The following is a 16,657-nucleotide window of genomic DNA, read 5'->3' on the forward strand; positions in this document are numbered from 1 at the left end:
TCAGTTCAGTTCAGTCGCTCAGTCGTGTCCGACTATTTGTGACCCCATGGACTGCAGTGCACCAGGCTTCCCTGTCCATCACCGGCTCCTGGAGCTTACTCAGACTCACGTCCATCGAGTCCGTGATGCCATCCAACCATCTCATCCTCTGTTGTTCCCTTCACCTCCCGCCTCCAATCTTTCCCAGCATCAGGGTCTTTTCACATGAGTCAGTTCTTTGCATCAGGTGGCCAAAGTATTGGAGTTTCAGCTTCAGCATCTGTCCTTCCAATGCATATTCAGGACTGATCTTTAGGATGGACTGGTTGGATCTCCTTGCAGTCCAAGGGACTCTCAAGAGTCTTCTCCAACTCCATAGTTCAAAAACATCAATTCTTTGGTGCTCAGCTTTCTTTATAGTCCAACTCTCACATGCATACATGACTACTGAAAAAACCATAGCTTTGATTAGACGGACCTTTGTCGGCAAAGTAATGTCTCTGTTCTTTAATATGCTGTCTAGGTTGGTCATAACTTTTCTTCCAAGGAGCAAGTGTCTTTTAATTTCATGGCTTCAGTCACCATCTGTAGTGATTTTGGAGCCCCCAAAAATAGTCTGTCACGGTTTTCACTGTTTCCCCATCTATTTGCCATGAAGTGATGGGACCGGATGCCACGATCTTCGTTTTCTGAATGTTGAGCTTTAAGCCAACTTTTTACTCTCTTTCACTTTCATCAAGAGGCTCTTTAGTTCTTCTTGATTTTCTGCCGTAAGGGTGGTGTTATCTGCACATCTGAGGTTATTGATATTTCTCCCGGCAATCTTGATTCCAGCTTGTGCTTCCTTCAGCCCACTGTTTCTCATGATGTACTCTGCATAGAAGTTAAATAAGCACAGTGACAGTATACAGCCTTGACGTACTCCTTTTCCTATTTGGAACCAGTCTCTTTTTCCATGTCCAGTTCGAACTGTTGCTTCCTGACCTGCATACAGATTTCTCAGGAGGAGTATAAGGTGGTCTGGTATTCCCATCTCTTTAAGAATTTCCCACAGTTTGTGGTGATCCACAGAGTCAAAGGCTTTGGCATAGTCAATAAAGCAGAAATAGATGTTTTTCTGAAACTCTCTTGCTTTTTCGGTAATCCAACAGATGTTGGCAATTTGATCTCTGGTTCCTCTGCCTTTTCTAAAATCAGCTTGAACATCTGGAAGTTCACTGTTCACGTACTGTTGAAGCTTGGCTTGGAGAATTTTGACCATTACTTTACTAGCATGTGAGATGAGTGCAGTAGTGCGGTAGTTTGAGCTTTCTTTGGTATTGCCTTTCTTTGGGATTGGCATGAAAACTGACCTTTTCCAGTCCTGCCGCCACTGCTGAGTTTTTCAAATTTGCTGGCATGTTGAGTGAGGCACTTTCACAGCAGCATCTTTTAGGATTTGAAACAGCTCAACTGGAATTCCATCACATCCACTAGCTTTGTTTGTAGATGCTTCCTAAGGCCCACTTGACTTCACATTCCAGGATATCTGTCTCTAGGTGAGTGATCATACCATTGTGATTTTTTTACATGTGTACAGAGGTATAAGAAAATACCTACCTGAAGACATTTAATGTTTTAAGAGTTGGCAAATTATTTGAAAAAATGGTTATCATTCAGTTTAAGTGGTACTTTTTCAATTCTTTTTAAAATTTTTAATTTTTAAAATTATTGAGGCTCACTGGGAGTTTCAAAAATAGTTTAACATGATACCATGTACCCATTGCATAGCTTTCCTGCAGTAACATTCTTTATAGAACACATTTCGGTAAAATTGATGAAGGTTTGTATACATTTAACGCATAGATTTGGTCAACAGCAATATGGTTCGTTTCACAGTGGGTTGTGAGTATTTAATATTGTCCCATAAATGGTATAATTGTGAAGCTCAAGTTGAGATTTACTTTCTCAGATAGAAAGGCATCTTTGATGTACAGAAATTCTCACAATAAAATATCCTGGGGGAACATATCTGTGTAAAAGTTAAATCTAAGAGTGTTGTTTCCCCCTGAACACTTTGCCAAGAAAAATTTCAAGGAAACAAGTACCATCTAGCTTCCACGATTAGCACTTCACTATCCCCTGAAGAAGGGAATGGCTACCTACTCCAGTATTCTTGACTGAAGAATTCCATAGAGAGAGGTGCCTGGTGAGCTACAGTCCATGGGGTCGCCAAGAGTCAGACTTGACTGAGTGATTCACACTTTCTTTTTCATGTTGTGTCATCATATATCTTTCCATCTCTCCATTTTTAGTTTTAATGCATTTCACAGTACATTCTAGACATCGATACACTCAAACATGTTTTATCATTAACTTAAGAGTTCTATAGAACTTTATTATCACCCCAGAAAGTTTGTTCAAATCTCTTGGCCATTTTCTACTCCCAGCCTCCAGATGCAACCAGTTCTGCCCTTTTTCCACCCTATATTAGTCTATTGCAGAACTAAAATGTCATTTAAATTAATAATGCTCTCAGTGCTCAAGCCTGCTCATATCAAATTTCTTTATTCTGTTCTAAACCAAAGTAGGTATTTTATGTGTGAATATCCTTATTGTACCTGGTGTAGTGAGGGTTTTTATTATGTAGCAAACATTACTGCTCTAGCTCTCACTTTTTGTTGTCTGTAGGACCACCCATAACACAGTCAAGCTTGATCAACAACCGTGACCAGCCTGGGACAAGTGCAGTGCCCAATCTTGCACCAGTAGGAGCAAGACTACCTCCTCCTTTACCCCAGAACCTCCTTTATACAGTGTCAGAACGTAAGTATACATTTGATTTATTAATAAAATTGTTAGAGCATAGAAAAGCCAGACGTTTTCTCAGAGCATTTAAAAAAATACAGTTAATTTCTATTTTAAGGACTATTTATACAAAATTATACTTATGTGTACAGGACAGTTTACTGTGTGGTTATGCTCTGTAACCCTGTTTTAATTTTGTGTGATGATGGGAGAGAAGGACAAGGCCTTCTGTATTGGAGAAGTCTTCTCTGCTGTAGTGTAGCAACATTCTTCTACTAAAGAAGTTATATTTTGAAGCTTCTGTTCAAGAATTGCTCTTCTGATAGAATTTCCAAAGCCTAAGACTTACCTCCTAAGAGCATACAAAAGATCAGATAAACTACACCTAATTATTTAACTTGTAATGCTGAAACGAGCATAGCATCATTTAAACTATAGTATTTAGTGGTTAGACTGTCTTATAACATTGATGCTTAACTGTAATAATGTTTTTCTTGAATCCTATGTTTTATGTTTCATAGTTTTTGTTACTGTTGTTTTTAGTTTACAGAGGCTTGAAAGAAAAATTTCTTTCTTCAGAAACCTAAAAATAAAGTAGTTGGTTGTTAAAACTGTCAGACTGTGAGAATTTCTTTACAGAGCTAGGTAACTTTATAGATAAATTCACCTTTTTTGTAACTGTGTTTATCATAAACATTTCTTTATCTCTGTCATGACCTAGGGAGGCAACTCAGGAAAGTAATTAAGCTTAGGTTCAAATTCTGGTTCCATCATTTATATCATTGTGACCTTAGGCAAGTTGCTTAACCTCTTTGTATACTAATTTCCTCTTTTGTAAAACAGAAATAATAGTAACATTACTCACTTCATTAAGGTTATTTTGGAGAAACATGTTATATGTTAATACATATAAAGCATCTAGAATAGTATCTGGCACCTTAAGCTATACATAAGGAATAGTTGTTACAGTTTTGTAGTTATCATTGTCTCCATAAATTTCAGCCTCTCAAATCAAAACCTATTATTTGCCCCTAAGTCTCTACAATCCCTGTCTTTCTTTGCTAATGTAAATAACACCCACCTAATCACCTAGAATTGAAAACCCTATCATGACTGACTCATTGCTTTGCTTTTTTATTTCTAGTTAATTGAAAAATTCTTCCTCCTTTTCTTTGATACATCCTTTTCTCTCTCCTCCTGCTATGGTTTCTGCCCTCATCCACACTTGAATCACTTCACATTTTCGATTATTGCTGCAATCTTTTTGACTCCCAATATATTTTACCCCCACTTTCCCTCCACGTTACACCATATAATGCTGCTAAGCTAGTTTGCCTGAGAAAACCAACCATGACAGTTCCTTAGGAGAATTCTTCAGTGCTACTGTCTCCTCCTATGTTCCGCTGTGCTTTCTCAAAACAGAAACCATATGATAGTTAAATAATTAGCCATTTTGTTTTACTTTTAGTATCTCACAGTCTTCTAATTACTATAGTATCTTGTTACAATGCTTATTTTACTGCTCTCATTAATTATGGGCAATTTCAGACATATATAAAAATAAAGAAGGTAGTATAATAAACTCCCATGTTCCCATCACTCAGCTTCAACCTTTACCAATCTTGTTTCATCTTTCCCTCCCTAAATCAGCTTTTAGCATTAGTTCTTAGTGCTTTTAGACTTGTAAATATGAAAAATGGGTTATTTATCTGAAAGTCTTTTGCAGATGACACATTTTCATATTGTTAAATTTAGCATTTTGACTCATGATAAAAATTTCATTTTGTTTTTAATTTTAAAAATGTGGCAATTATGATTTATTTTAATATTGTTAAATTTAACATTGTGATTCCATTTGGATTTTTCCTCCAACATTAGATTTTATTTTCTACTTCAGATAATTATGGGCAAATGTATATCTAATTTTGTGGCACAAAATCCCGCCTTTTTTTTTTTCAGCTTTTTAAAAAAAGTTTCTGTTGGAGTATAGTTGATTAACAGTGTAGTGCTAGTTTCACATGTACAGCGAAGTAAATCAGTTACATTTATACATATATTCACTCTTTTTTTAGATCCTTTTCCTGTATAGGTCATTGCAGAGAATTGGTGAGAATTCCTTGTGCTATATACTAGTTCCTTACTCGTCACCTGTTTTATACATAGTAGTGTGTATGTGGCAGCTCCAGTCTCCCAGTTTACCCTCCCTGTCCCACACTTCTCTTTTTCCCCCAGATATTCATAGGTTTGTTTTCTATATCTGTGAGTATTTGCTTTGTAGATAAGTTCATTTGTACCATTGTTTTAGATTCCACATATAAGTGATAGCATATGATATTTGTCTTTCTCCATCTCAGTTACTTGACTTAGTATGACAAAAGCTCCCTTTTGGTTTTAATGAAAAAATATTGTAAAAAAATTGTAGTTAAAAAAAATCATCATTAATATTCACAGCATAGAAAATGTGTATAAGTGAAGAACAGCATATCATATGATAGTTGTGAAAATTTAATCATTAGGGACCCAGATAAACATAGAAAAATCAAATCTGGTATTTTAGAGGTAGGAATAGGGTCTATTCAATGCTTGGTTACTGGGAATATGAGTGAGAGATGATTTTGCTCCTAAGAAGCTAAAAATCTAATAGTGGGAAAGAAATATGTCAAAAATTACAAACTCACAAAAAACCAATTACAATGTATTTTGCTGTTAAAAATAAAGCAACAGAGTGCCTCAGAAATACATGTAACAAAGGAACTAATTCTGCCCGAAATGAAACCTTCATCTAGTCTAATTATCACTAAGTTTTGAAGAGAACAATTGAATGTTAAAAGGAGAAAAATAATTTCCCCACTGTAAAACTGTGTAGGGTATATGGGGCTCCTGGCAATGCTATTTAAAACTGAATGGCAAGTATGGTTATAATTTAGGAAAACTATGAAATTTGTTTTTTGTTGAATGAAAATGTCACAGATACTCTGAAAAGGGTTTAAATAATGAAATGTAGTTGGAAGTGTATGGAAAAACACCTATTAAAAACAACTATTTCCTTTGACATACTTAAGCATTTTTACCCAAATTCAGTCTCGCCAGTTCAGTGTATGGTTTTGGGGTTTGAGGTTTTGTTTTGCTTTGTTTTCACAGGACAGAACCATTTTAAAGTATATTCCTTTAAATTTGACTTGTTTCTTTTGCTTCTTTGAAGACGATGTAATAGAAATATTTTGTACCTGCTAAGCTCCTTGTATTGAGTGTGTGAAAGATTAGTAGTAAAATATAACAGCCTAAAGATTGATTCTTAGGTTGAAGGCAGTTGTCAGTCTTCAGGTGAATTTACATAAAGTACTTTTATCATTCAGAGAATATATTTCCTATTAGCTGTATAAGATTGTTAAAGCATATTCTTAAACTTGAGATGCCTCATTTGATTCTGTGAAGTACATAACATTTTTCTGTCCACAGTCACAGATTTTGATGTCTAGAAAAGTCAGTCTCCGATAGAGTTGTATATTGTCTAGAATTTCTCTCCCCTCGTGTGTTACTTGGATTTGTTTTGCATTAGTTGTCATATTGCCCATTTCAAATAATGTCTGATAAATATCAAATAAAGGTATTCATCCTAAGAAATACTTAAATGTCATTGGGATGCAGTTAGTAAGTAAACTTTCATCCATTCTGTTAAGTATTGAGTTCCTACTATGTGCTAGGCACCATTTAGGCCCTAGAACTTTAAAAGGTATGCCAGGGACCTTGGATTCTAATAGAGAAGACACATAATAAATATGGTCAATAATTGGAAGATATAGCTTTCTATTTTCTTCTGATTGAGCTTTCAGTTTAAAACTCATCTTAAGACTTTTTTTTTCCCTAATGAATACTCTTAAAGACAAAGTCAGGAGAATTACAAAGAGTAGCTAAAATTTTAGTTTGAATAAAGACTGTCTTCAAAAGACTAGAGTTAACATTGTGTGTGTGTGTTAGTTGCTCAGTCATATCTGACTCTAAAGAATGAAAATATTGCTATCAATCAGACATGTAAGATACATGAATGACTTACAATAGGAGCATGAACTTAGGAGACTTGCATTTTTAAATTATTCACTCTACACTGATAAAAACTAAATTGAATCAGAATCTGAATAAGAATATATGCACACACCTATATTTATGTTTAACTGACTCACATTGCTGTACATCTGAAATTGGCACAGCAGTGTAAATCAAATATATTCCAATAAAAGTTTGAGAAAAAACTAAATTGAATGAATCTAAATTGTGGCTGGCTTATCTTCACCATTATTATAACCAACTTGATTTTTAAAAACTTTTTATTATGGAAAATTTCAAATATACCTAAGAGAGTAAACACTATAGTAATCTTCATTACTCAGTTGCTGGTTTCAACATTTATCAATATATTGATTAACCTTGCTTTATCTGTAACTCACTCCTGACTTGATTATTTAAAAACAAGTTCTAAACATACCATTTAATCTATAAATCTCTGAAAGATAAGGGATAAATACACACACAATTACTATACTTTATCATAGTCCCAAAATATAACAGGTATTATTGTCAAGTATCTAATCAGTGTTTGTATTTCCCAGTTGTATCATAGACATTCCTTTATATCTGGTTCATTTGAAGCTGAATCCAAGCAAAGTTACACATTACATTTAGTTGAGAAGTTTCTTAAGCCTTTGAATCTGTAACAGTTTCTCCTACCTCTTTTTTTCCCCCTTGACACTTACTTGTTGAAGGAGCAGATAATTTGTCCTAAAGAATTTTTCCATAATCTAGACTTGGCATATCTTGCATCTGCTGGTGTCATTTAATGCATTCCTCTATCCCCTATCTTTTCTGGAAATTGGAGATTTATCTAGATCTAGATTAATAGGGTCACATTTGGGGTTTTTTTCCTCCTTATTTTGCATGAATGTTTTACTGATGGGGTTTTGTACTTCCTACTGCAGTATATACCTGGTGTACAATATCAAGTTGTCTCCTTTCTGTGTTACAGATATTGATCACTGTGTACAGGTGTTTTCATCCTGATCCATCCTTTCAAAAAATTGCTCCTGGTTGTTTGTGATCCCTGCCCAGTTCTCTCTGCTTCATTTGGGGCTATAAAAGTGTGATACTCTAATTCTATGATTTCTTCTCCATTTATTGGATGACAGTCTACAAAGTAGAACTTGGCAGTGTTCACCATGTGGTTAACCTGAAATGCACTTTTTACAGGAAAGACAGGATAAATGCTTCTGTCCTTTAATTTATCGGTTTTCAGAAAATGAGTTTGTTTCCAAGTATCTTCCAGAGGGACCACTGTACTTTTTCTAAGTATCAATATGAACTCATGGATTTCTAATGTTTGGTATGTTTCACCCCATTGTGGCCTTTTTTGGTGTTCAGATTGGCTCTTATTTGACCATGGGAAGCCTCTTCATGTTGGCTTCTGTGGGTTGCTTTGTTGTATTTTTTACATGCTGTTGTTTGGTAGCCATCTTGCTTCTGGAGTATTATACAAAGGTATACCAGACTCATCATAGAAATTTTCTATCCAGACCTAGAATCAACCTTTTATCTAAGGAACTCTTTCTTTTTCACATAGTATTTAGAGACCTGAATAGATGTTAAAGAAAATCAGGCCTCATTTGAATAAACAGCCATCTTTCTGAAGTATAGGAATGCATAGTCTTTGTCATTCATTTTAAAAAGGCATTGTACAAACTAGCCTTTTAGTTTCTCATTTACTTTGAGATAGTTATTAGTTAAATATACATGCTATATGAAATGCTTTATCATAAATTTAACCTAGTCATATAAACTGAGATTGTACTTCCCATTTTTCTCTTTAGCACATGACTTCATTCTGCGAGGAATTCTCTGCAGTATATCATGCTTCAGCTATTTTCAGATCATTGAGGATATGTTAGATTGCTTTTGCAATGTAATGATTGATCTTTTTTTCATGTAAATTTTGAAAAGATTGGTGCTAAGCACACAATTATGTGATCTGCTTATACAGTATGATTTGCCACCTTTTCTCCATGTATTGGAAAGTATAGCATATCCATTTTCTTCTTTACATTTACTGTGAAATCAAGTGGTTGCTTTTGATTTGTCTTATTAAAATGTATTAAAAGTCTTCTGGAATTTTTACAACTTCATAAGGATATTTCATCATATTAAAAAAATCTAAATTCACTTTGTCTTGTGTCACATAGTGAATGTCTGACTTCAGATACAAAATATTGAGTAAATCTTAAAAATAGGTCCCATATGGAGTAGTAAATGAAAAAGATACTATTAAATAACCAACCAAAGAGAGGTTTTGCTCCTTGATACCTTGTCTTTTTTAATCTTGTTCTACAAAATTTGGCTTCATTGTTTCTGGCATTTTTGCATCTATAAATTCTAAATGTGCTTTCTTTCCAAAAGTGGTCCGTAATATCTGAGATACTTTCATGTGTACAGTGGCTAGTCTGTTCATGTGGGATTTTTGTCCTCTTGTCTGTTTGTTGTCCACTTACTTACAGGATAGCAGATTTTCGCTGTCTTTATGTTTTTCTTTTGAACATTTCTTATTCTCCGTGAGAGTATGCTTGTGGTGGTTTTTTTTTTTTAATTCCTTTATTACATTTGTTTTTTCTGCTCCCAGATAGGAATAGTTTGTGCATACCTGAAATTATATGAATTTGGGAGGAGTGTTTTTATTTTTTTTTAATGGGTATGACAGCTTTCATAACCACGTCTTCCTGTATATTAAACTACATGAATAATAGCCCAGGGCTCCTTTGTCAATAACTTGATATGGTTGATCAGTTTCTGGTAAGATCAGCATGTAGTTAGTTATTCCATGTAAGATGATAAAAAACGGACATTATGCAGTCACACTACCTAATTCTTATCTTTCTTTATACCGCAATGCATCCTACCCAGTTGCATGTCTGTTTCTTGAGTTAGAAGGAATCTTAATAGCATCTTTCTCGAGTACTGTTCCCATTGGTGTACTTCCTCTGTTCTTGGCTCAAGTCTCAGGAAGTAGATCACGACTTAAGAGAAGCTTGTGACTCCAACCCCAGCTGCCCTCCTGTTCTTTCCTCTGTAGGACAGCCCATGTACTCTCGTGAACATGGTGCTGCTGCATCTGAGCGACTTCAGCTGGGGACACCGCCTCCTCTGTTGGCAGCTCGTTTGGTGCCACCTCGAAACCTCATGGGATCCTCCATTGGGTACCATACCTCAGTCTCCAGCCCCACCCCTCTGGTCCCAGGTAAGCTTTGCTACAAATGGCCATCCACCTCTGATCTTTTGTACCATAAATTGGCCAGCCTAAGAGGTGACCTGGTATCCTGATCTGCTATCACAGATTCCCATTAAAGCTCCCAGGTGGTTTTGTTTTCTGTTGCTCTGCTCCTTCGGTTTGTCCCTAGTGCCCCTAGATGATTAGGCCTCCTGTGTGTCTGTCATCTCCGGTGTCCTTTGTATTTACTTTCTGTGCCTCAGTAACTAAGGTCATGCGAGTTCCTTGAACTAGTTTTTAATCCAGCAGATAGGAAGAGTATCTACTTGAATGTTTTCTAATCAGTTATATGTTACAAGAAAAGCTAGGTTAATTTTTCTCTAAAACAAAACAAAAACATGTGGTTTCTTGCTGATCATGGATAAACATGTGTTTTTTTCCCCTCTGCCCCTGTTGTATGGAATGACAGTGTGTAATGATTTCTTGAAAACTCTTCCCTCCTATTGACATTTTTGAAGATATGTGGAGTGCTTTGAGGGTGTCTTATGAGGTTTTTAACATTTTTCACTTTGCTTTTAGATCTCAGTTCATCATAATTAACTAAAGAACCTTCAATTTTCTTGGGGTTCTGTGTGATCCCAGGAATTATTAGAACAAGGCTATTTGATTATGTAGCTTCTTTAAAACTTTTTGCAGCCTTAATGTAGGAGATTTTTCTGTCAGGAGTACCAAATTGTATTAATCACTGGAAACTTTTAAATCATAATTTGCTGATCTTATACTCTGAATTACAGAACTGATGGGCTAGTAATGTGAAAGGAACCTTATCTTGTAGCTAAAACCTAATATGAGCCACAAAGGAATTTTTCCATTAAGAAAAAAAAGAGATGCAAGGATTTATAAATGCATTTAAGAATCATTGTCTTCACTTCACCTTTGATTCTGTGTAGGATGCAGAGGATGTTTTGGAGATCAACACTTTCAGAATGTTTTTTCAATGCTTATAAAATATTTATTTAGCATTAGAATTTTAAAAATTAAATTTTTAGTAATTTCTCTGGTGGTCCATTGGTTCAGACTACATGCTTCCACTGCAGGAGCTTGGGGTCCATCCCTGGTTGGGAAATTAGGATACCACATGCTGTGCAGAGAGTGGCAAAAGAAACAAACAAACAAATATTCGGTTGTAGAGAAAATATAGAGAAGATGATAAAAATGTGTTGATGAGGCAGGTGGTAGTAAGATAATAATTAGATTTGTAAATATAAAATTTAGCTTATTTAGCTGTTTGAAATACAACATTTAAAATATATTTTACATGTGAAATTGACTCTTTTCTCTAGTTTAAAGTGCAAATAGCCAGGGACTTCCCCGGCCGTCCACTGCTTAAGATTTCTGCACTTCTTATGCTATGGGTGTGGGTTTGATCCCAGTTGGGGAACTAAGAGTCCACATGCTGTGTAGTGTGGCCAAAAAAAGAATGCAGATAACCAAGTTAATAGATTTATTGTTTCTCTTCTAATTAAAAGAATACCTAGAAAGTGGTGAGACATGATTACAAAGGAAACTCAGTCATTTGTATATGGTGTTTGTATATGTGAACATTTCTGTTAAAAATGTGCAGTGAAGTTTTAATTATGTGATTATTATAGAGGACAAAAATGACATTAGGTCAATGAATCCAGAAACATATCCATAATTCAGAATGGATTTGCATGTCTGTATTTTGTGACTGGAGCATTTTTGTTTCTTTGATGCTCAGTAGGTCTTATCTATATACTCTTAATTCAAAGAGAAATATATGTGGGTTGATATAATTTTATTTGTTGAAGAAAATTCATTTTTGTGGTTATTTTATAATAAGAAATTGTTTACTCTTGATTGTTACATGTTCTGTTGTTTTGTTTTCCCTCAGATACCTATGAACCTGATGGTTATAATCCAGAAGCTCCTAGTATTACCAGTTCTGGTAGATCTCAATATAGACAGTTTTTTTCAAGAACGCAGACACAGCGCCCAAACCTGATTGGCTTAACATCTGGAGATATGGATGCAAATCCAAGAGGTGATACTGCCTTTAACTTTCTGTCATACTAAATGTCATTTGGGCATGGCATTTCTGACCTCACTAAGGTCTAAAAATTCTTTATCTCTGAAGGGTGTTATGTAATGTTCTCCCATAAATGTTTTTGAATATCTATGTTCAAATGTTACTTTAAAGCTTTAAGCAGAATATATTTATTTTTAAGTAAAAATAATACTAATGTTGACTAATTGCTCTTTTTGTAGGACTTTAGGCTATTCTAGGCACTGTGCTGGATGTTAGATATAGAAAGAGGACATGATCCCTCTTCCTCCAGGAATAAAATCATTTAGTGGCCTATTTTGTATTTTAAGAGCTATGCTTCATACTAATAACACAGAACTTAAAACACTGTCATAAAATTATTCTTTGACTCTTGTTAGTATTCATGATTATAACCATATGTTAGGACTTTTATAAAGTATAACCACAAATCTTAAAAGATTAAATGTAAGTATTGCTTTTAATATGGGTTAATATCTCCACTCAAAACAAATTTGGTTAAAGAATTTGATGAGATTCCAGTTTCTTATTATAGTCAGATATCTGGTATTTAATTTCAATTTGAATGATTGCCCATGGGCCATCCTGATATTTTCCTAATTAATTATATGGTAGACATTTTTCTGTTCTTACCTTCTTATCCTGATTTTGTTTACTGTTCTTTACTTCCATTAATAGTATTATTGCCACTACAGGTTAACTCTACAAGACTAAACCAAATGCTTTTTAATACATTATTGTCTCTCATGTATCTTACCACCAACTCCTTAAATGAGGTACTATTAATATTTTTACTCTCTTTTTACAGTTAAAGACACTCAGGCCAACTAAGAGAGGCTAGATTAATTAGCTCATTAATCTAATTCCAAAGAATAGGCTCTTTCTTTCTGTGCTATAATGCATATATTGTTACCAAATTAGTGGGAAGATATGGTTTCAGCCCCACAGTTGTTACTCTTTGCTATTAATTTTACTTTTGGTGGAGTTGCTAAAAGTCATGAAGAATACTCAGAATGTAACATGTGTAGTTTTGTGTTGGTATTTGCTTTTTTTGTTCAGCACGCCTCTTTCTACTGACGACCTGTTGTAAGGTCAGTGTGTTAATACAGTGTTGGGTTGGCGAAAGTTTGTTTGGGATTTTCCATAATATCTTATGGAAAAACCCAAACGAACTTTATGACCAACCCAATATTTTATTAGTCCTAATAACTACTGTGAATGAAATGTGTTAATTTATAATATTAGCTTTGAATTTTCCTTTCAGCTTTTAAGTTTGAATAATTTTGAAGCTACAAATGAGAAGTGCGATAAGCACCTAGATACTTTCACTTAGATTAACCAGTTGCTCACGTTTTGTCAGCTTTGGGCATGAATGCTCACTTGTGTGCACTCCTCTCTCCCTTCCTCCCCTCTCCCTTTACATTTCTTTTCTTGAATCTCTTGAAAGTAAATTTTGGAGATTAGTCTACACATAAGAAAATCGTAATTTCATAGTAGTATCCTATCCATGTGAACCTCTTGTTGAATCATGTAAGGAGATAAATATTCCACTTTGTTTATGGTCTAATAAATTTGATCACTTACCTAAAGCAGTAATTGTTTAGCTCTCTGTTGTCAAGTAAATAATATGTAGAGTGGTACTTTGGCATCAGGTTAAGTATCTCATTCTCCAGCACTGTTACACTGATTTTTTCTTCCCTTTCCATTCATGATCCTAGCTTGACCCAGTCATTAAAGTTGGCTAGGACTTTTTAAACATGCATATTGTATCTTTAAAAAAGGAGGAAAGGGAGGCAATTGATAATTTATTCTTACTGTTAAACATTTCTGAAAAGGAAGTGGTAGTATTAGGTACTATTCACAGTGATTTTTAACTTTTGGACTAAATATTTTAATCATTTGAAATTCCCCAAATATAATGCATTGCCAGTAATGTTAATATTTGTTTTCAACAGCTGCTAACATCGTCATCCAGACTGAACCACCGGTTCCTGTTTCAATTAATAGTAATATAACCCGAGTAGTTCTTGAACCTGATAGCCGGAAAAGAGCTATGAGTGGTTTGGAAGGGCCACTCACAAAGAAACCTTGGTTGGGAAAGTAAGAGAATCTGCTTATTAGTAACATCTAATTGATGTTTTTGGCTTTTTGCTTGCATGAGTAAATTTGTAGAATTAAGAGTTGTCATTAATTATTAATTTTCATTCTATGTGTATCAAAGCTAAGGTTCCCAGAGGCATCATTAGTATGTCTTATATGTTAAAAAATCAACAGAATATTGATAACAGATGTTAATAATTTCTAGGCCTAGCCCAGTTTTAAAATTATTGAGACATCAGTCTTTCTTTGCACCTGTTCTCTTCTTATGTAATAACGATAATGTGAAAGTTACCTACTAATATCTGAAGGATGTTAAGTGCTTATAGAGGACACTTGAATAAATGTAAACTTACGTTCTTTGCTGATTATCTCTTGCCTAGGGCATAATGTAGGAGAATTAACTAAGATCTGTTAATATTCCTTTCAGACAAGGGAATAACAGTCAGAATAAACCAGGATTCTTGAGAAAGAATCAGTATACAAACACCAAATTAGAAGTCAAGAAAATCCCTCAGGAATTAAACAACATCACCAAGCTCAATGAACACTTCAGCAAATTTGGAACTATTGTTAATATCCAGGTGGGTGTGGCCATGTTGGTGAGAATCCATATATATAATGTATTTTCTTAGAGATTTCTTTCTTTTTGGCTGCACTGGGTCTTCATTGCTGTGTGGGGGCTTTCTCTTGTTGCTGCAGGTCTCTTTGTTGAGGTGTGCAGGCTTCTCATTGTGGTGGCTTCTCTTGTTGTGAAGCACAGGCTCTAGGTACATGGGCTTCAATAGTTGTGGCACCTGGGCATAATAGTTATGGTGCATGGGGTTAGTTGCTCTGTGGCATATAGGTCTTACTGGACCAGGAATCGAACTCGTGTTCCCTGCATTGGCAGGCAGATTCTTAACCACTAGACCATAGTGTATCTTTGGAAACAGCTCACTTTTGCTTAAACAAATCAGTGATTAGTTTGATCATCTCTGCTATGTGTTTTAAATCCCACCATGTATTTGTATGCTCAACTTTACGTTGAAATTGTGCTGAATTTGTCTCCTGAATTCATTTGGTTTCTTTCTGAACCTCTTCCTGAAAGACATTGGGCTGGTTATTGTATCTTTGTTCGTAGTTTTATGTCTGGACAAATGACTTTTTTTAACCTGCTTTAGGTAATTCCATAGATGGAGGAGCCTGGTAGGCTGCAGTCCATGGGGTCGCTAAGAGTCGGATACGACTTGAGCGACTTCACTTTCACTTTTCACTTTCATGCATTGGAGAAGGAAATGGCAACCTACTCCAGCGTTCTTGCCTAGAGAATCCCAGGGCCGGGGGAGCCTGGTGGGCTGCCATCTATGGGGTCGCACAGAGTCGGGCACGACTGAAGTGACTTAGCAGCAGCATTCTCACTAGGTAGTGAGCTTTTGGTAGTTTCTAAGATTGTATTTTTGTCTACTGAACTGGCTTTTGTGAAATATTAATTGATTAAGTATGGTTCTAATTGTGAGAATTTTAGATACTAAAATTTAACATCAGGTAAATCATAGCTTTTATATTTTGCTATGTGCTTGCTAATTTTTTGAATTTACCAATTTGATGGTTGAGTGTTATCCTGTAATTGAGGGTAATATAATAGAAGATATGTTTAAATTGATATTTCAGCCAGTTTACTTAGTGTTGCCATCAAATCAAAATATAATTTACCTGTTTCTAACTACCTTTTTCTCTTAAATTGTTCCTAGGTCATTATTCTTTATGGCATTTAGAAAAAGTAGGTAGCTTAATGTAGATGAGTATATTAGTCTGCTTGGGTTGCTATAACAAATACCATAGCCTGGAACCCAAGATACTAGCCTATATGGATCCTGGCTGGCAGATGGCACCTTCTTGCTGTGTGCTTACATGTTGGAAAGAGAGGGAGGGTAAGAGACAGAGAGATCTCTTCCTGTAAGTTCACCCGTCCTGTCTGATTAGGGTCCTATCCTTTGATGTCATTTAACCTTGTTTACCTCCTAAAAGCCCTGTGTCCAGATGCAGTCACATTGCGGGGTTAGGGCTTCAATGTATGAATTTAGTAAGGACATAATTCAGTCCATAGCAGTAGGCCATAATTTATATAAATTTCCCCTATTCTCTGGGGAAATTTACGTGTTTTTTTTTTTAAACAGAAACAATTCTATGGTAAGGCTCCTTTTGGATAAGCGTTTTTATTTTTAAAACGTTGCTGAAATTAAGGAAATTTTAAAACTTTTTATTTGAACAGCCAAATTGATACTCCCAAATGCAATTTATGAGGCCTCATCAAAACTATAATACATATCCATTAAAAATTTTTAGATCAGTTTCATAAGTGAAAAACCGTACTTACTTGAATTTGCTTTGTTTTTATTCCTAGGTAGACTCTAATTTATATACACCATTTGCAATACTTTTGCATTTACCTACCCACTGTCTTTGCTCATTTTCTTAAG

General features: G+C 35.1%; 1 protein-coding gene across 1 annotated transcript in view; it reads left to right on the forward strand.

Annotated features, from left to right (window-relative positions):
• The window catches only part of RBM27 (RNA binding motif protein 27), a 57,230-nt gene that overhangs the window by 24,542 nt on the left and 16,031 nt on the right, over positions 1–16,657 (forward strand). Inside the window, exons 8-12 of the mRNA XM_052642884.1 lie at positions 2,650–2,784; positions 9,878–10,042; positions 11,928–12,077; positions 14,054–14,198; positions 14,626–14,779. Coding sequence (XP_052498844.1) covers positions 2,650–2,784; positions 9,878–10,042; positions 11,928–12,077; positions 14,054–14,198; positions 14,626–14,779 — 749 coding nt within the window. The remainder of the gene's footprint in view (positions 1–2,649; positions 2,785–9,877; positions 10,043–11,927; positions 12,078–14,053; positions 14,199–14,625; positions 14,780–16,657) is intronic.

The sequence above is a fragment of the Budorcas taxicolor genome, chromosome 7 (assembly GCF_023091745.1).
Source record: "Budorcas taxicolor isolate Tak-1 chromosome 7, Takin1.1, whole genome shotgun sequence".
In the NCBI taxonomy this organism is placed as follows: Eukaryota; Metazoa; Chordata; class Mammalia; order Artiodactyla; family Bovidae; genus Budorcas; species Budorcas taxicolor.